This window comes from Galeopterus variegatus, unplaced genomic scaffold (genome assembly GCF_000696425.1).
Source record: "Galeopterus variegatus unplaced genomic scaffold, G_variegatus-3.0.2 Scaffold4715, whole genome shotgun sequence".
Taxonomy (NCBI): Eukaryota; Metazoa; Chordata; class Mammalia; order Dermoptera; family Cynocephalidae; genus Galeopterus; species Galeopterus variegatus.
The window spans coordinates 27,558-48,092 of NW_007730826.1; the positions used below are offsets into that span (position 1 = coordinate 27,558).

General features: G+C 38.3%; 1 protein-coding gene across 1 annotated transcript in view; it reads right to left on the minus strand.

Annotated features, from left to right (window-relative positions):
- Nucleotides 1–279: 279 nt before the first annotated feature.
- Nucleotides 280–20,535, minus strand: part of LOC103603645 (voltage-dependent calcium channel subunit alpha-2/delta-3-like) — a gene marked incomplete at its 3' end in the record, with an annotated part of 146,050 nt that continues 125,794 nt past the window's right edge. Inside the window, exons 18-21 of the mRNA XM_008588210.1 lie at nt 17,868–17,920; nt 15,933–15,988; nt 7,818–7,929; nt 280–428 (exon numbers count right to left, since the gene is read on the minus strand). Of these exons, the coding sequence (XP_008586432.1) occupies nt 280–428; nt 7,818–7,929; nt 15,933–15,988; nt 17,868–17,920 (370 nt within the window). The remainder of the gene's footprint in view (nt 429–7,817; nt 7,930–15,932; nt 15,989–17,867; nt 17,921–20,535) is intronic.

The window sequence follows — 20,535 nt, forward strand, 5'->3', positions numbered from 1 at the left end:
TGCTCTCTCCTCAAGTGTAGCCCAGTGTCTGGGATACAATAGACAGTTAAGAAATGTTTACCGAAGTGCTGAGCTATCTTCAATTTTTTCCCACCCTAAGGTCCTATTCTGTTTTCTGAAGTAATTCCTTAAAAACTTCCTTCAAAGTCATTAATATCAGCTCTCATATCTTATTAACTAAATTGCCGTCTCACAAGTTAGAGATTAGAAACACACAAAAGCAATCTATGATGTTAGAAATCAAGGGAGTGGTGACCTCATTATAAGTGGGGGTTGCGCCTAGAAGGGAACAGGCAGGGACTTCTGGGGAGCTTGCAGTGCTCTCTCCCTTCTTGAGTGCTGGTTGTACAGGCTGTTCACTTTGTGAAAATTCATCAAGCTGCAAACTTATGGGTTGGACGCTTTTCTGTACTCCAATCAAAAGTTTACTGAAAAAGAAAGGAAAAGTGTAAGTCCCGATTCCTCTCCCCACCCATACCCCTGAGTCTTTGTTTTGCCTCTGCAGTGTGTGATTGAGCTGCAGAAGGGGGTCTTGAATTAAAGCTCTGAAAGGAAATCCTCCAGCACCTGCAGTGTCTTCTCACTGCTGCCGGCAAACTGTAGCAGGCCTTACTCAACTTCGCCGTCTGCTGTGAGTCCCCAACCCAGCATGGAATCCAAGATCTGAAACAGACCACTCATGAGTGGTGTAAATACCTTCAGCTCCAACTTTGTGTCTTATTCATCTTTGCATTTCCCAAAGCACCGGCACAGTTTCTAGACCATAGCAGGAATGCAATGACCTATTCCTTTGAATGAAAGGTACCCGTTTCTTTAGTTTGAAAATTTTAGGTCACTTACTTTAATCAAACTGCATTCATGTCTTTGGTTTCTAATTATGAGTCAACAAGGAAAAATACTACTTGCCCTAGCAATCCCCTATCCTGGGTCTATTTGTTTTCTCACTTGGAAATAAGAACCTTAACTTTACTAAATAGGATTCCCAATCATTCGTTAAGAGATATTGGCCACCTTACTTATGGCAAGCATGTGAAATGCGAGCGTTATCATGGAGTCTGTAGTCATGATGATTGGGGATATAGTATCCCTCTAATTAAAAAGGTTGTTAATCAGGGCCGAGCCCGTGGCGCACTTGGGAGAGTGTGGCGCTGGGAGCGCAGCTGCGCTCCCGCTGCGGGTTCGGATCCTCTATAGGGATGACCGGTGCGCTCACAGCGCTCACTGGCTGAGCGCAGTGCAGCCAGTCTCAAAAAAGACAAAAAAAAATTAACTTTATAATGTTAATCATTATAAAGTCACTGGCATCCATTTCATGAAACGACAGAGCCATGAATTATCAACAACCCTAAGTCATATATGACCTGTGATTGTCTGAGATACATCTATGTTGTACCTTTTTCTATGGGGAGGAATTCTACAGAGTGAAATGATGTTGGACTATGAAAAGGAAAATTCACATTTCAACAAAATGGTTTGCAGGGGGCAAAAACTATTCTTATATATGGTATATGTGTCTCAGTCCATTCGGGCTGTTATAACAAAATACATTAGACTGGGTAATTTATAAACAACAGAAATTTGTTGCTAACAATTCTAGAGGCTGGGAAGTCCAAGATCAAGCCACCAGCAGATTCAGTGTCCGGTGAGGGCTTGCTGTCTGCTTCAAAGATGGCACCTTCTTGCTGTGTCCTCACAGGCTGGAAAGGGCAAACAGGCTTTCTCGAGCCTCCCTTATAAGGGCACTAATCCCATTCATGAGGGCAGAGAACTAACAACCTAATCACCTCCTAAAGGCCCCATGTCTTAATACTGTGATAGTGGGTATTAGGTTCCAACATATTAATTGGGAGGGGCACCAATATTAATACCACAGAATTATGCATGCATAAATATGGCCATTTACTGAGTACTTACTCTGTACTAGGCATTATACTAAATTCAGAACATAAATTTTCTCATTTAATTCTTACAAGTCATAACATGCTTACTATCATTATCCCCCAAATTACCCAGGAAGAAGCTGAGCTTCAGAAAGCTAAGGTTCTTGTCCAAAGTCACACTGTTAGCAATTAATGGAGTTAGAACTCACACTGTGAACTCTCTGCTTCCAAGGCTCCTGTACTAAAACATTATACTTCAGTTCTTTCTTGTGGTGGCTCTAGAATGCCCCAGTCAGAAGAGTAAGCTCATTGGGCAAAATTGGAGTAAGGCAGATTGGGCAAATGTGAAAGCCATCCTTTTCTAAACATTCAGACATACTGGGTAAAATAGTAAAAACAAAGCAAACATGTTTAAATGTGAACGAGCTTACAAGAAAAGACACTAAAAGCCAACTTGTACATTTGCAGCTAAGTATAAAAAGCTGATAATCTGGCATTCTCTAAGGCTCTGAATAGGAAAACAATATTGCCCATGAGAAATCAAACTTCAAGCCTAAACTACACACTGCATAGGAAAAATATTTACTGTGATTATATGATGCAGAAACCCCTAAGTACAAAAACTTACATAACAATTATTCCCAGGCAGTCAATACTGATAGGATACATGATAGAAGCCCATGTGTAAATCTATTCTGAAGAGAAACTCAAACTCCATTTTGTTCCCACAGAAATAATTACTAATAGTAAAGATCAGTTCACACTCAAAATGACAAAATACATGAGCAAATAATCTGCCACGAAAGAAGTAGACAGAAGGAAAAAGAGTATTGGTTCCCCCCCAAATTTAAACTACTAAGATAATCTTAAAAGACCTTTATAATTTGGTACAGAGAACCTAAGAATACTCTGTGTAAAAGCAAACACATACTTTTAAAAGAAGCAAATAAAACTTCCAGAAATAAAAAGAAGTCATGTATATTAAAAACTCAATGGATTATTTAAGCAACAGACCAGACACAACCAAAAGATTAGTGAACTGCAATATGAATTTAAAGAAATTATCCAGCATAAAGCACATACATGGAAATAAAGTTATATCTAGAATCACTTCAGTGAAACTTCAGAACATTAAAGAGTGAGCACCATAAAAACCATTAAATAAGGGGGAAAAGCCAGACTATTCACAGAAGTGCAAACCTAGTCAGAAGACAGTGGAATAACATCTTCAAAACAGTTCAGTTTAGATGCCCTGGAGTTAAGTCATCACTGCAGAGTACACATTAAATTAAATAAGGTACTTTAGACAAAGAATGAGAGAATTTACCACTCCCAGGAATGATCATTCCTGAAAAAAACATCTAAAGTACCATTAAAAAAAAAAAAAGCAACAGTTAAAAAGAAAGCACTGGTGAGTAAACAAACCGGTAAAAATACAGATAAACATGTAATTTATTATAGAAATCAATAACAGTAATAAAATATGTAGTGGGCTAAAAACACAAGAGAACTGGAATGTTAGAAAATACTACACGAAAAAGATAGATGGAAGGTAATCCAAGCTAGAGGGTTCCAATTTTTTTTTGTTCTGGAGTGGGGAGGAGATCCTAACCAACTAAAACATGTTAATAAAAAGGTTAAGGGTAACATACTAGCACGGAAAAAAAATAATAGAGAAAACAATAAATCCAATAGAAGAAAAAAAAAAGGCAAACTTACAGAAGTAGAGAGTAAAGTTGTGGTTACTAGAGAATGGGAGGGAGAGAGGGGGGAAAGGACAGAGAGAAGTTGGTTAGATAGAAAATCACACATAGATAGGAAAAAACAAGTTCTAGTGATCACAGCAGTGCTAGGCATCTATAATTAAAAGTAATTTATTGTATATCCTCTCAAAAGAGAGGAGCTCAAATTCTCTCACCATGAAGAAATTATAAATGTTTTCTGATGACAAATATGCTAATTACCCTGATTTGATCATCATACATTGTATATATGTATTAAAATATAACTCTGCACCCCATAAATATGTACAATCAATATGTGTCAATCAAAATAAACAAAGAAATAAGTAAACAAATAATACATGGGGAACAGAATCCATATAAAATGATGGTATATATAAATCCAAACTTATTGGTAAGCACAATAAATTTTAAAAGGTTAAATCTACCAGATAGTAGAGATAATAAACATTTCGAATTTAACTATATTCTATTTATGAAACAAAATTTAATTCAAAATGACAAAAAGGGTTGAAAACAGAGAAAAAGGGGTAAATATGCTTAGGAAGTCTTACCAAAATAGGCACGAAGGCATAAAGCACTTTCATGTATAAAAGGGTTATTACACAGTGATAAAAAGAATGATTTATTGGAAGCTATAACAGTCTTGAACAGGGATGTCCATGGTAATACAACTTCAAAATATTAAAGGAAAACTAATGGAATGACATGAAGAAGTTAAAAAATTCATAAGCCTGGTATGAGTTAACTGACATCAAAAATAGACCAAAAACAAAAACAAAAATGAAGGAAGGTTTGAAGCACAATTAACACACTGCACACTTTATCCAATGGATACATATTGATCCCTATACTCAACTACTAGAGAATGTAACTTTATTTCCAAAAAATGTGGACTACTAGAATACAAAGCAAGCTTCCAAACACTCTAAAAAACATGTGTTATGCAGATCACAATGCCATTTAATTAGGCATCAATAATAAAAAGATAGCCTCAAAACCCATGTACTAGAAAATTTTAAAATGACATTTGAACATTTCCATACCAAAAACAGGTGAAAATTGGAAACTGTTAGAGCTGAATAATGATGAAATCCCTATATATTAAATTTATGGAGATACACTGGTATGTAAAGAGAAATTTATATGTATAATGAAGATAAAAAGCTAAACAAACACAAAATGTTTGAAAATTTAAAACAGTAAATCGCAGAAACAGAAAAAGGATAAAACAAACATCTCTAGAGAGGGAGAGAGGAAGAGTGGGAAGTTAGGGAGGCAGGAGGAGAGAGAGAGGCAGAGAGAGAATCAACTAAAACTCACAAGGTTAAAGAGGGCAAAATCACAAATGTGGTACCATTTTTAATCAAAACAGAACACTATTGACAAATGTGTGCAATACACTTGAAAAGTGAGATGAAATAGGCAATTTTCTAAGAAATATAATTACCAAAGTCATTTCAAAAAGAAATAAAAAATCCAGAGATATCTAACCACAAAAGAAACTAATTTAGTAGTTGTAAATTTACACACACACACACAAACATCCTATCAGTCACTGATACTTTTATGGGTTTTAGCAAAAAACAGATATTCCATCTTATACAAAATGTTACAGATAATAGAGAAAGAGGGAAACTCTCCAAGTAATTTTGTGACAATAAAATAACCCTAATAGCAAACAACAGTACAAGAAAGAAAAGTATGGCCACTCCCCTTTTTGAGCACAGATAAAAAGTTCAAAGTATAATATGAGCAAAATGAACTTAGCAATACGTTTTTGCTTTTTTTTTTTTTTTTTTTTTTTTTGGTAATCATGACAATGAGGTCCATCCTGAGAAAGCAGGTACATTTAGACCACCTATCTACTATTAAAGATCCTTATAGTACATACATATGTACATATAACACATGTATACATATGCTTGCATATACGATTAAAAACAATTAAAAATTATATCAGTGTAACTCAACACATTAACAAATTTGAGGAAATTATTTTAGTAATGGATTTAGAAAGTTTTTTAAAATAAAATTCAACATTCCATTTAAGTTTCAAACAATAACAATCGCAGCAAAACCTCTTGCAGAAGTTTTCTTTAACCTAATAAATTGTCCGCTACCAAAAACCTATAGCAATTCTGGATATGGATAATAGTGACGGTTGCACAACATTAAGAATGTATTCAGGGGCCGGCCCGGTGGTGCACTGGAGAGTGTGCCGCTTGGGAGTGCGGCAGCGCTCCCGCCGAGGGTTCGGATCCCATGTGGAGACCGGTTCCCGCTCACAGGCTGAGCGCGGTGCGGGCGCAACACCGAGGGTTGCGATCCCGTTACCAGTCAGTAAAAGGGACAAAAAAAAGGAAAAAAAAAAAAAAGAATGTATTCAGTACCCCTGAATTGTACACTTAAAAATGGTTACACTCGCAAAGTGTATATTATTTATATTTTATAAAATTAAAAAAATATATTTCACAAACTTCCTATTTAATATGAAATCACTAGAAGCAATTCCTTTAAATCAAGAATAGAACATGGTCGCCTACTCTCATGGCTTCTATTCAACAATGTGTCAGAAGTCCAGTGCAATAAAACACAAAGCAATAATTAAGTATGGAGATTAGAAAGGAAACATTTCACAAGTGATATTACTGTCTATGCAAAAAGTGCAAGAGAATCCATGCACAAACTATTAGATCTCAACATTTAACAACTTGTTGACTATAAAATATTCAATATACTGAAATCAGTGATGCTCTTACTTACTAGTAATTACAAATTAGAAAAGTAGTTTTAAATATATGTCATTTATGATAGCAAGAAAAACTATAAGCTGTCTAGGTATAAATCTGGTATAAATAAAATTATAAACTGTATTTAAAAGCATAGAAAAAGACATGTGAATAAAGAGATATACTTAGATTATAAATGGGAAGCTCTGATAACATAAAAGATAGCAATTATCTTCAAATTAATCTGTAACTTACAGCAATTTTAATCAAAACCCTAGCAGAATTCATAAAAATTAACAAGCTGATTCCAAAATTAATTTGAAAGAGTAAAGAGTCAAGAATAACCAAGACAACTTAGAAGAAGAATAAGGAAAGGGTACTTATTCTAAATATCAAGTCATATTTTAAAACTGTAATAATTAAAGAGATATGGTATTGACAAACCATAAAACCTAGAAAAAGATCTGTATATAGATGAGAACTCCGGCCATGACACAGGTGTCATAACAAATTGATGGGAAAATAGACTATTTAATAAAAAATATGGGTTAACAGGCCAATTATATGGAAAAGGACCAAATTAGAAACATACCTCATGCCACACACACAAGCAAATTCCAGAGGGATTCAAGTTCTAAATATGAAAGGCAACACACGAAAGTGCTCAGCACAAACATGAAACGGAATATCATTATGATATTAAGGGCATAGAAAAAAATTTCTTAAACAAGGCACAGAATGCACAAATCATAAAAGAAAAGAGAAATAAATTAGGCAATATTAATTTTTTTTAAAAAAGAAAACTTCTATGCATCAAAAGACATCTATAGAAAGTAAACAAACAGGCAAAGGACTAGGAAGACATATAGACAATGCATATAACTGTAAAAATATAGCATCGAAAACATAAAAAGAACATCCAACTCAATAAGAATAGATCCAATCACCCCACAGGGAACTGTCCAACAGTATTGAAGAGGCTAGAAATCTCAAATTACCAATAAAACCATTAAAGGAGGCTTAAACTCATCAATCATCAAGGAAATGCATTTTAAACCACTGATAAACCACTTACAATACATCAGATTTGGGCAAATCCTGAAGGCTTGCTTGGTGCCTTCAGTAAAGACACTTAAGGACATTCCTGAACAAACAGCTGAATTGCCAACTGTCAATAGGGAAAACACCAATTAGGGCTTTCTCCAAACATCAACAAACTGGATTAAAAATCTGTATTCCACGATGCATTTTCATGCATTTTGAATGCTTCCCAACCTCTAAATGATTCTAACAAAGCCAAGTGATGTTTATTCCAAGCTGATGGCAATACTTGCTTACACAAGAGGTCAGCCATGTTTCCCATCTCTCAGTGTCACTGTGTGCATGCCAGTGCATTGATCCATATGGGAAAGTTCTGTACTGAGCAGAAAGGTGTGGGGGTGAGAGTGGGGGTGCTGGCTTACTTGGAGCAGTCTTCACAAGCAATGTTCCCTGTGGTCTCCTTGATGGTGCGCTCAGAGACAAATGCTGGATATTCAGTATCACAAGGCTCCAGGGTCTGTTTTAATTTCTGGGCTGTTGGGATGGGGAGGGGGAGAGGCAAAGAACACAAGGCACAGGGTCAATATTGTGACTGGCAGCCCACAGCAACTGAGAACGCAGTTCTGCTTCTGCTGCTCTGTGATTTTTCTAGGCACGGCATAATGCATTATTTTCTAATTAGTCAAGTGGTTTCATCTGCCAAGCAACTCTATAAGCTATAATTCCTCAAACAGTTGTGCTGGCTTGATCAGCTATCATTTATGCATCACAAGAATTCTACTTTCTGGGACAACATCAGTCACTTGGTATCTGACCTCAGACTTACTCAATCTTAGCAACAACACATATGTATATCTGAACATGTATAAAATATAAGTTATACCATATTATTTAGGGTGAGACAAAGGTCATGATACAATTGCATGGTTTTATTATAGAAAGAAAATTGAAATACGAAATAGTAAAATACGTGATGTCTTTGAAGCACAGCCATGAACCAAATCCTACTATTATGAAGTTTCTTGCTCAATAGTATACGATGGCAGTTTTAAAGCACTAAACCCTGGTATGTGGATGAGCACATAGTAGGCACTCCGTAATGGCTTGGTGGTTGATTAAATTATTTAGACAGGTTATGTCCAGTGGGCAAGATCAAAAACCTCTCTAAGTTTCAATTTTCTTATTTGTAAATTGCAGATAATAAAGTTCTATCAGAGGTTGATGTGAGAAGTAAATAAGACCATTTAAGTTGAGTATTTAGTATAATATGTGGAACATGAGTGCTAAGTAAATGTCAGATAAAATAGCAACAACAATTAAATAAACTAGTATTCTAATAAAGCCATTGTGACATTAAAATGATGACAACAATGATAGATACTATAGCAGAGTGGTTAAGAATGAAGGCTATGAAGAAAGAGAAGTTTGGAGTACAAATCCCTACTCTGCTGCTTCTAGCAAGTCCTCAGTATTCTTATCTGTAAAATGGGAATGCCAGTGGTACTCTTCCCAGGAGGTCTACTCGTTAATGAATAGAATGCATATAGGTTTCCAATACCCAAGCTTTGTAAAAAAGGTTTTGGCTGGTGTTTATATAGAAATGTATTTTCATATATAATTTACACTTATTATTCCCAAGCTCAATAGGATTTTAACACAATGATGGGTGGATAAAGTCTCAAGTTACAACACAAATACAACTTACTGGATGGCAGAAACCATGTGTAGATGTTTTGTAGACTGTCCATCTGGGCTGCTGTTGGCACTAGGTGAGCCATCAGTGCTACTATGTACAAAACAACTTTTTGGTAACAACCAAGTAAGTGCCTGATGATCAGGAGACCATTTTTTAAGCATTTATATTTTAACATGATTGCTTCTTATATACAGGCTTTTCAGTGGGCATAAATTCTGGGGGATGTGACTTCTGCTACTGCTGTGTGACGTCAGGTGAGTTTTTAACCTTTCTACACTGCAGTGTCCTCATCTGCAAAATGCGAGTAACAGTACCAAGCTCCTGTGGTTGTTTATGAATTAAATGAATTAATACATGGAAAGCGACTGGCACACTGTGGGAGCTATTTAAGTGTATGTTCTTATACCACCATGACTTCCACTGCGTACAGTATTTCACTGAGTCCTCAGACTGTCAGCCTTTTTGAGCCATTTCTTTTTGCTTAGAAAAGGCAAGCAGATGGCTGCCTCCCTGACTCCTGAGTCCACTGACTGTGTGCTGTTTTTCTCCTAAGGGCCAGGTTCTAGACTGTTCCCAACAGTGCTAGCTCATCAAAAGGGTCATTAAATGCTTGCTGAATACAAGAATGATTCTCCTGAATGGTGTATTTTAACCAAATAAAATGGACCAAAAAAAAAAAAAAAAAAAAAAAAAAAGTGAAAATCTCCGTCTCTTATGACAAATTGTCTGCCTTTCAGGTGGGAGCAAAGTAAGGTGATTTGAGGTGTCCCGGGTTCACCAGTAACACAGAGGCTCTTGGTGCTAACATCATTCTCTTCTTAATTCTTTTTCAGTGCCTCTGTTCTGTGAGGAGGACATCTTTGATACCAAGAATTTTTAGCACCTTTCTTTCATTTCCATTCCTTTCTTTCATTTGCTCTTTTCTCCTTATAACCTAGTGAAGTCAAACACAATGCCCATTGTATCTGGCTACAATTTGGCAACACTTTTTATTTTCACAGTTTTTATTTTTGCAATTGACTCCTCTGTATGGCAAGTAATTCTGATTTTCAAATTAGGAAGCTTCCTTTCACATTTAAATTATTTGAATTTCAAAAAGTAAGTTAAAATGAAATAAAGATTAAGAACAAAACAGGACAGTTTACATAGTGGATATAGCACAATCATGCATATAAAAACCTAATGATGGTTACAGCTCAATTTATTAAGATATTCCTGTGTGCCACATGCTGTTTTGCTTTATATGTATTAATTTAATAGGAAAACACGACCAAATTAAAAGATAGTCTATGAAGTATGATCAACTCAACTCATCTCTTTTTTACTGATAGAGAAAGGAAGAGATTGTTTTGCTTTATATGTATTAATTTAATAGGAAAACACGACCAAATTAAAAAATAGTCTATGAAGTATGATCAACTCAACTCATCTCTTTTTTACTGATAGAGAAAGGAAGAGAGAGGTCTGGCTAATTGCCCAGATTCATGCAATGAGTATGTGTCAGAGCTGAAATTTGAACCTGGGCTGTCTGGCTCCAGCACGTATATATTTAAGTGCTTTATGAAGTTTGGCCAGTGGATAAAAAGAAGAAAGGTCCTTGGGTCTTGCTGAGATAGGCATCACATGAGATTTAAATAAGCCTGATAATTGCCTCATCTCTAATTCTAATTGTCTGGGCCCAGTTACAATGGAATGAGTCCAACCCTACTAACGGCCAGACTCATTTTGACAATTGTAGGGCACCCATGCTGATGTGGTGATAAACTGTTGAGTACCTTTGCAGCATGACTAGAGATTGGCTGGAAGTTGTTTGATGTGCTTTTGGGAAACACACAAATTATCATATAAAACCACGGCCACATTTAATTCAAATAACATAGTTTAATAAGAAGACCTTTCTTTGTCTAGAGTGCTATGGAAAACACCATGTATATTTGGCAGTCACTACTATTTATCTATGGAATTTCAAACCAATAACCAAGGCTGCCAGAAATCTACTGCACACTGTTTTAATTCTTAGGTATTAAAAGTTCACTGTCTTACCAAGGTATAAGTACATAAGGACCATGGAGCTCAGCTAGGCTGATTCCCCTCTTCTTCAAGAAGGAAAAGCTGAGGCTTGGAAAGCAAACACAGCCTGCTTTGAGTCCCACAGAGAGGGGTTCATGGTGATCATTATTCACTTAAACAGTAAACCACCACCCCACCACCACTTTCACAAGCAGTATTCACTAAGCACTTACTACATGCCAAACACTTTGCTGGGCCCTGTATGGATGGAATCCTCATCACCACGTAGTGAGCAAGGCACCACTACTATCACATTTTGCAGATGAAGAAACTAAATCTCAGAGAAGTTGAGACATTTGCCCAAAGTCACACTGCTGAGTGTGGTAGAGTCCACATGTGAGCCTGAGCAGTCACATGCTGGAGGCTACACTCTGTGCAATCACACAGCTCTGTCTCCCACCCCAGTTATGCTGGATGTCACCATGACCTATCACTCACTCACAATGGAGCACCCAATGGAGCATCTGCACAATTGAAGTCATTTCATTTTTCCTTAGCAACGAATGTCCCTGATGAGAATAACTGACTTGGGTTCACAGCAATTATGTGCAGACAATCAAGAATGAATAGATTTGCCATTTGAAAAGTGTTCTTCTTTTGTCTCTGTGAATGCACTCCCATTCACAACTGGGTGCCAGCAAGCTCTATTCTCTTTGTGCAACTTCTCCAAAATGATACCTTTGTGATAATCAGGCAGAAATGGGCTTCCACAGTCCCCTTCATTAAGGAAATGAAGCAGATAAACAGTGTAATTATGGATTCCATTTTTAACTAAAACAAAGATGTATGTCTTAACTCAGGGTCTTTATCTAGCGAGGGAATGGTAAACTTAGAATGAAGTAACCTTGCAAGTCAATAATGTTATGGCACCTAAAACTTTACCTTCCTTAGACTGGGTCTAGGATTTATATTTAATAAGATATCCCAATGATAGCAGCGGCCCTGCAGATGAATTAATTCACCTTTGTTTGATTTAGTTTCTTAATCTATAAAATGGAAAAAGTCATATGCATGCCCAGCAGAGGGCTACGGGCCTGAATGAGACAATTCACGGCAGCACCTAGCTCAACATGCAGGTTTACAGGAGGGTAGCTGTGACCCTCACCACTATTTAGCTGGGTGGCAGGTCTTGGCTAAGGTCTGAGTCCACTATATATTAGCTGTCTGACTTACATGCTTCAGAGAAGTCTGGTGACCAATTCGAGCAGTACCTACCTCTCAGGTATGACTGAAGGGATGTGAAGACAATCTACATGCCAGCTCTCTGGCACACCATGTGTCAATGATGTAGGTCTTGACAAGGTCTTTCTATAGTCTGTGGGAAGAAGGTCTCACAGTCTGGCAGTGGAGTACAATGATTTGTTGAAATTATCTATATAGGGTCTTTTAAAAGAGCTTTCTAAGGCAGAAAACAGAGAGCTAAAGCATCACATTCTTCTAGCTAAAATGTTGACCACTGTTGGTCCAACTGTGGAGGGGTGGTATATGAGATATCAGGATGAAAATCTTCACAAGTGTCTCTAAACTTCATGAGTGCAAATACTGTATCCTCCTCCCTTATTCATTGTCCCCTATCCTGCACCCCTTATTTTAAGCCAGGGTTACTCAATGGTGGCACTATTGACATTTTGAGTTGAATAATTCTTTGTGGTAGGGGGCTTTCATACATTGTAAGATATTTAGTGGCATCCCCAGTCTCTACCCACTAGATTCAAGCAGCAACTCCCCACCGCTCAAGTTGTGATAACCAAAAATATATTGAGGGATTGCAAAGACCCTTCGGAAGTAAAACTGCCCCCCAGTTTAAAACCACTGGTCTTGGCAAAGATCACGTTGACTGGCAATTAACAAAAACTCAAAACTACTTGTCAAATCCACAGGACCCAAACAAGAGTGTCGGTAGATGACTGTGGAGACAGATCACAGGGAAGGAAGGTAGGTCAAGGCAAGTATGGGGGACATGGGAGTGGAGGTTGTCAGGAAGAGGGGACATCTTCATTAGCTGTACAGAAGAATACCAAAAAGTAAACCACTGAAGACACCCAGCTTGCTGCCCTTGAACTGAGCACACTCCTAGGAAACTGCCAAATGGCTTAGTTAAAAACCCACCAGCACCCAAAATGTGAGCACCCACACACCATGCATGCACAGGGGCTTTGCATGTATTGTTGAATTCATCTCTCACAGCGACATTATGCCTAATGCTATCTCTGTTGACAAATGAGAAAATCAAAGCCCAAGGAGACCAAGGGACTTGCCTGGGGCCTCACAGCTAGCAAGAAGCAGAGGAGCCTGCCTACTTCACAGCCAGTGCACCAACCATTAGACTAAACAGATGCTCTGGCCTCTGACAGCTCACAGCCTGATTCAGAGGGTGTGGAGATTTGTCTCCAGATCACTGGTGCTGCAGAGAGAGCAGCCATTGAACCAACTTGCAACCCATTGTCTTGGCTTTGGTTGATTTTCTTTCTTCCTTTGCTTTCAATATCATTTATCTTTTTCACCCCATTAGTAAAATTGTGGGAAAGATAGTCAAATAAGAAAAGTGAGATCCCATGTGGAGACCGGTTCCCGCTCACTGGCTGAGCGTGGTGTGGACGCAACACCGAGGGTTGCGATCCCGTTGCCGGTCAGTAAAAAAGACAAAAAGGAAAAAAAAAAAAGAAAGAAAAGTGAGTAGAAAAGGATAAACAAGCATCCATGTAGTAGATTCCTTCTCATCTTTCCTTTTTGAAGCATGTGCAAATTTAAACTAAGCAAGTTCATGCTATAGGTAAAATTTTCTTTGGGTACATGATCGTCTTCTTTTCCTGACTCATATTTTTGGTCTCTGTTTACTGACTCCCCTTTTGCGCACTGACTCCTGACCCTCCTTCACTTCCTGTCTTCCTTCCCCACACCAATGGACATCTTTTTGGTGCATATACAGTTTTGTATCTTGGGTTTTATGATATGACTTAATTTCATGAGCATTATTTATTTCATTAAAAAGTGTCCGGAAACAAAGTAATGTGCCCTTCTGTGGATGGATCGTAACTTATTTTAATATCCCCACTGATAATATCCTTGTCATAGAATCCTTCATTCCCATCTCAGTCTATTTCCTTAGGGTAAATTTCTAGAAGTGGGATTATGGGCACTCACTGCCATTCAAAACTGGTACTAACCCAGCGAGGAGGGGCCAGGATGGGGCCCAGTCTCTGAGGGTCACCAGGACGGTGTGTGTGTGTGTGTGTGCGTGTGCGTGTGCGTGTGTGTGTGTGAAAGCAGAGCATAGGAGCCCTGCTCCACTGGGCTGTCAGCTTTTCAGCGCAGGGCCAAGCCTGGTACACATGGATTAGGTTCACTGTTATCAGAGGCTGCTCTATGCAGGCATAAGCATCTGTAGGACTCTGCAGATGTGGCCCCATCTCATGTGCTAACTAGAAATTAGAGAGTTCCTGGATTCGGGAAAAATGGGCCTATTTGTAAGTTACAAAGTTATGACTCTAGTGACTGGCACAAGAAAGATTTGTGAAGGAATTTAATAAGCAAAGATCAAGCACCTACTTTGCGCTAAGCACTAGTTAGGTGCTAAGAGATAATGATGGTGAAGACATAGCTCCTACCATTAAGAAATTCTAATTTAGTGTAAAACAAATAAACAAACTGAGGCAATAATGATGAGGGAAAGCTGGGATAATGTGTGAACTGGCTGGGGCAGGAGCAAGAAGAAAAGCTTGCTAATTCTGCCTGGGGAATTGAGGAAATCCTCACAGACTGAGGTCTTAGGGGAGAGAAAAGGAATAACAGATTGAAATATCTTTAGCACTTGCGGAATGCTAATACATTACTGATCAATCTCTTTAACAATGATAAAAATGGCATCAGTCTGCTAGTATCTGGTATCCCAAGTAAAAAAATGAATATGAATGAATGCATGATGGACAGAAAGATCAGAGCGTATCTGAGAAATAGCAAGTGACTGAGCAAGCTGGGGCACCGCCGGCAAACACCACTCATTAAGGAGCGTTGGTGTTACAGGCAACAATCGTCATTGTGGTCAACACTATCACCACCATTATCACGAATTAATCATAGCTTCCATTTTTTGAGGTCTTATTATGTTATATACTCACTGTAGTGAGTATATAACATGATTTATCTTATCATTGAATATATACATACACACACACTCTTTCTCTCTCTCCCCCTATGAGATAAATATTATTTCCCCATTGTGCTTACTATAGGGAAACTGAATCTTGGAAAGATCAGCTAACTTGCCGAAGGCCAACTTCTGAGCCAAGGACTCATACCCGTAATGATCTGACTACACAACTTATGCCTCTCTACTAATTACTGCTCAAAGTATTATGCTTTTGAGCAGGGAGAATAATAAAATTGATTTATGTTTTATGAGGGTGGTTGTGTAAACAAAAATAGGATGGTTATGCATTCACTCTGCCAGAGACACAGGCATTGTGTCTGTCTCCTTTAGGTTTTAGCATTGTCTGTGAGCTTTCTGAAGAATTTACCTATGCAATGTATGACCTCAAAGCCTTAGTTAAGGAAACAGGTCAAAGTGTTCATGCAACATGGGCTGAATGAAGCCGGTGGAATTTTGTCAGACTGGATGGCATGTGGCAATTAGCACAAACGGTGGATTTTTGCTGACAGATCTGAAATCCTGGGTGGTTTTATGTGAGCCAGCACATCCCTGATGAAAAGTAGCCAGTGAACCCAGGGTTCAGCACTCTGAGCTAGGAAACAGAAACCAGTTGCTGCTTACCTTTAGCTGTCATATCCGAGTGCCACCAACTGCAGAGGTTAAATTCCACCAGGAACCTAAACAGATGGTAGAAAAGCCCAATGTTACTTGGTCATCCACATCCTGAATAGAAAAGTGACATTCTATGTTATTCAGTCTTGCTCATCTCATTTGAAAGAATAACATCAAAGTCTAGAGGTACCAACATGGTTGGCTGAGTCACCACTGAATTTTTACTGGGCTTTATCTTACTCGTGAAAGGCTGTTTTATTCCCAATGCCAGCAAACCCTGAAATCAGGAGCACCTATGCTCATGACTCCTAGTGGAGAAATACTCTGTTGTATAGGTCAAAATGGTTTTCTAGTTATTATTCACTCAATATTATCTCGTTGCTGTTTTATTCCCAATGCCAGCAAACCCTGAAATCAGGAGCACCTAATGCTCATGACTCCTAGTGGAAAAATACTCTGTTGTATAGGTCAAAATGGTTTTCTAGTTATTATTCACTCAATATTATCTCGTTTGACTCCATGTAAATACCCAATTTCTGAAGGGCTTCTCCTGCCTCAGTTCAGAAATACAAATAGAATTCTCTTCTACTATGGTCTGCAAAAATAAAGGATGCTTCGGGCTGGCCCGGTGGCGCACTGGAGAGTGCGCTGCTTGGGAGCGTGGCGGCGCTCCTGCCGAGGGTTCGGATCCCATGTGGAGACCGGTTCCCGCTCACTGGCTGAGCGCGGTGCGGGCCTAACACCGAGGGTTGTGATCCCGTTGCCGGTCCCCGGTACAGGCGCGACACCGAGGGTTGCGATCCCGTTACCGGTCAGTAAAAAAGACAAAAAGGAAAAAAAAATAATAAAATAAAGGATGCTTCAAAATTTATACCACAACTCGAACTTGTTTAAGCCGTGTGTTTGTGTGTGTGTGTGTGTGTGTGTGTGTGGAGGGGGAGGATGACAAACTTCTCTTTATGAATTTATGCCACAATGTAATTCCATAAAATCAAAATTTCTCAACTTCTAGTAAAGAATGCAAAAATCAATATAAGTCATCTTCCAAATGAATGGAGATAGATCAAAACTCAGTTGTTTTTTAGGCTCATGGCTACTATCTCTAGCAGCTCTCAATCAAAATCCCACTATTACCTGTTAATGCATTTTCTCTGTCTTTTATGTGTATAGGGAACTTACTCCCCACCTGAATTAATAAACTTTGTTAAATTAATATAGATTACATTAAAGCAATGAAGAATACTATGTCTGTTCATCAAATGGCAAGAAATCTGCAAGAAATCTGGGAGCCTTAACAAGGGAAAATTAGAATGAGAAAGTTTGATTTGCAGGCTCATCCATGGAATTCTTTCCTTTTGTGTGACATGACGTTTCTGCAGTGTGTCCAATATCTGTTCTACAAGTCAAGCCTTTCATCTTCATGCCATTTCAAGTTTTACCTAAGTCACAGATGCGTCTTGCACCCTCCAAGCAGGACTATAACCGGACACGATAAACAGTTAAATCATACCTGAGAAAGGCCCCTAGCCCTAGCTGACGACCCCCCAAGCTCCCACTCCTGCACATGCCGAGACATCCGAAGTAACACAGTGGACAGCCAGGGCGGTTTGTTCTTGTGACCACAGCCCACCCAGGCTGTATTAAAAACAGCCAGACATCCATGTTAAATTTAACAGTAACCACAATAAATAAATTTGGTTTGTGTATTGCAAGCTGTTAGTCTGCTAAACAATGACATAAGGGCATAAGGAGTGATCATGAATAACTTAATAAAAGATCATTTTTTTGTCATAATGTTCAATATTTCAAGATGTTCAATGAGGTGATCTCAGACTTATGAATCTAATGGTTACTGAAAACATGAAACACCGTCTCCCAATTCACTTTATAATACAAAAAGAAAAGCAATAATGCTTTCCAAAAAATGCAGCAAATTGTACTTACAAGACAAGTTCTGTCATTATCCATCTTACTGCAGAGAGGAAGGCATTATAAGGCTGAAGAGAAGAATACAGTTCATTAAAAACAATGCATCACACACAAAGTTTGTAGTTTAACTTAAAGCTTTACATAAAGACAATGTTATTCTTCCAGAGAGATTGATATCATGTTAAAAAACAGTGACTCTCAGCTAAAGGAAGAAAACGGTTGGATACTGTATCCCAAAACTAACAGTTTAAAACTTTGAACTCCGCTATAGTGAGATGTGATTTACAAGTAAAATAAACATGATCTAATAGAAGGGTTATCACTGGGAGGAAAAAGGAAGTTCAGCAAACGATGCTTAACCCCTTACTCTCAAGGGGCTAATATTTCGCAGCCCAGTTCTGGGGGCTGGAATCATATAACTAATTTCAAATGGTAACTCACAGGGCTGCCTCTTGGAAAGGTGATTCTCTGTTCTCCATCACTGTATGTCATTCATTAAAATAGGCAAAAATTCCAAACACTTTATTTCAATGCCTTCCATGAATTATGTGGGATTTAAGCTGCTTTTTCTCACACTTACACATTTGGACTTGAAAAAAATGATAACTATATAAACATGTGATTTTATCCTTGCAGAAAATCCCCTTCACTCTATAAAAGAAGGCATTGACAGCCTAATCTTTATTTCAGAATATTTTAATTTAAAAAAGCAGTTGGATTGTTTACTCTATGATGTTTCCTATGTGGATAATTTAATTTCCTGAATTCTGGAAAATACCAAGTCTCCCCCTCAGTTGATTCTTTGTACCTAAGTATGCCAGATATGTGAGTGGTGGGTGGACTCAAGAGACAGGCAATGACATTGGCAAAGCCTGGCTCCAGATGTCAGGTCCAGAGAAATCTCAGAACCTTTTGTGGTTGCCTTTAGGTATCAGAGAATTGAAATGCATGCCGAATCCTGGTTTCCAAAGGGATGGCTGCTTAATCCTACCTTCTGAGCATTTTAGTTATAAGAACTAGAACAAGGAATGGGGGAATTATCCAGTTTTAAATAAAATGAGACTGAATTTATACACCCCTAACCATTCTTGAACCTTTCCTAGTTCAGGCCAGAAAGCAAATGAGCACAGCAACAGGGACAACAATTAATACTGGGGCTATTGCCAGCCCACCCAGATTTCAGACTTGGTGTATCCCTGCCTCTGATTTGACTAAGTGCTTCATCATCATTCCCTGAATCAGAGGATTCTGAGCCTCAGGAATTAGGGTGAGATAAGGATGTGAACTTTTCACTATTTCCTAAAACCAAATGATGCAACCTTGCAGCCCTGTGGTTTTGCCATTACAGTTTATGGCTCAAAAAATAATCATCTTTCAAAAACACCCTGGTGGTCACATCATGCACGGGACAATTCTGTCTTTGTACCTGCTGGGGTGGGTAGTGTGGGTCAGAGGCAGGAGAGAATAAATAAAGGGATTAAGGAAGCTTTGCATGGTGGGGGGAGGGTGTGCAGGGGTGGCTCACCCTAAGGCCAGGGGGAAAGGCACTCAAGCATCCCACGCCAGACATTGGCTCAATATGAGTCCACAAAGGGATTATGCAAATACAGGATTAAAAATTTAAATGCACATTATCATTCAAAAGGATAAAGCCATTGAGCTTTTAAGTCTAATGAAGAAAACATATCTGGGAACATTTTAAGTCTGGAAAAATTCATGCTAAGGTTAGGGAAGCTAGGTTTAGAAAGACATGGTGAGTCTCACTAAAAGTGGTATTTTTCAAAATGTCCAATTCTTAGTTGCTTTTCAGAAATTTTCCAGCTCTGAATCACTTTTTGCTCCCTCAGTGTAAGAGAACTGTATTCAATATAGGGTTTTTAAGTAATCCCCTTGTAAGATCTTACATCTGCAAATGAGAAGGTGTATATATTTTAAAACCGAAATGGCTTTTAAATGTATTTTGAACCCAGTTTTAGGTTAGCTTTTAGTACTTACAAAATAGTAACATTATAAGAAGTTATATTTACACTCTTACGCCAGACTATATGGAGGAAAACTATATATATAGTTCTGTTTTTAGGTATTTGTGGCCAAAGTTATATTGTCTACACACTTTGTAATATATTTTTAAACTGGGAGTAAATTCTAACAGTTAATTTCTGGCAGTGTAACAGCCAGTTTCTAATGATACAATAGCTGTATTGATTGTTCCTCAACTGTCACATCATCAATAGAACCAGCTTCAGGGTTCTGAATGCTAAAACTCAACAGCAGCATGATTAGAAGAGAGCATCTATGGGCCGGCCCGGTCACGCACTGGAGAGTGAACCGCTTGGGAGCGCAGTGGCGCTCCCGCCGAGGGTTCAGATCCCATGTGGAGACCGGTTCCCGCTCACTGGTTGAGCGCGGTGCAGGCGCAACACTGAGGGTTGCGATTCCGTTGCCGGTCAGTAAAAAAGACAAAAAAAAAGAAGAGAGCATCTATGATCGAACTATGAATCAGCTCATAGGCTAAGAGCTCTTTTTCTTAAAAACTAAAAGAAAGATTTCTGTTGAAGAAAACCCAATTCGCTTTTACAGAGGAATGAGAGAATTGACGAAACATCCCCCCTTTTTCTACTCATCAAAAGGGGGCTGCTGAATTAATCCATCAGAGAATTTAGACCTGTTTTTTATTCATATA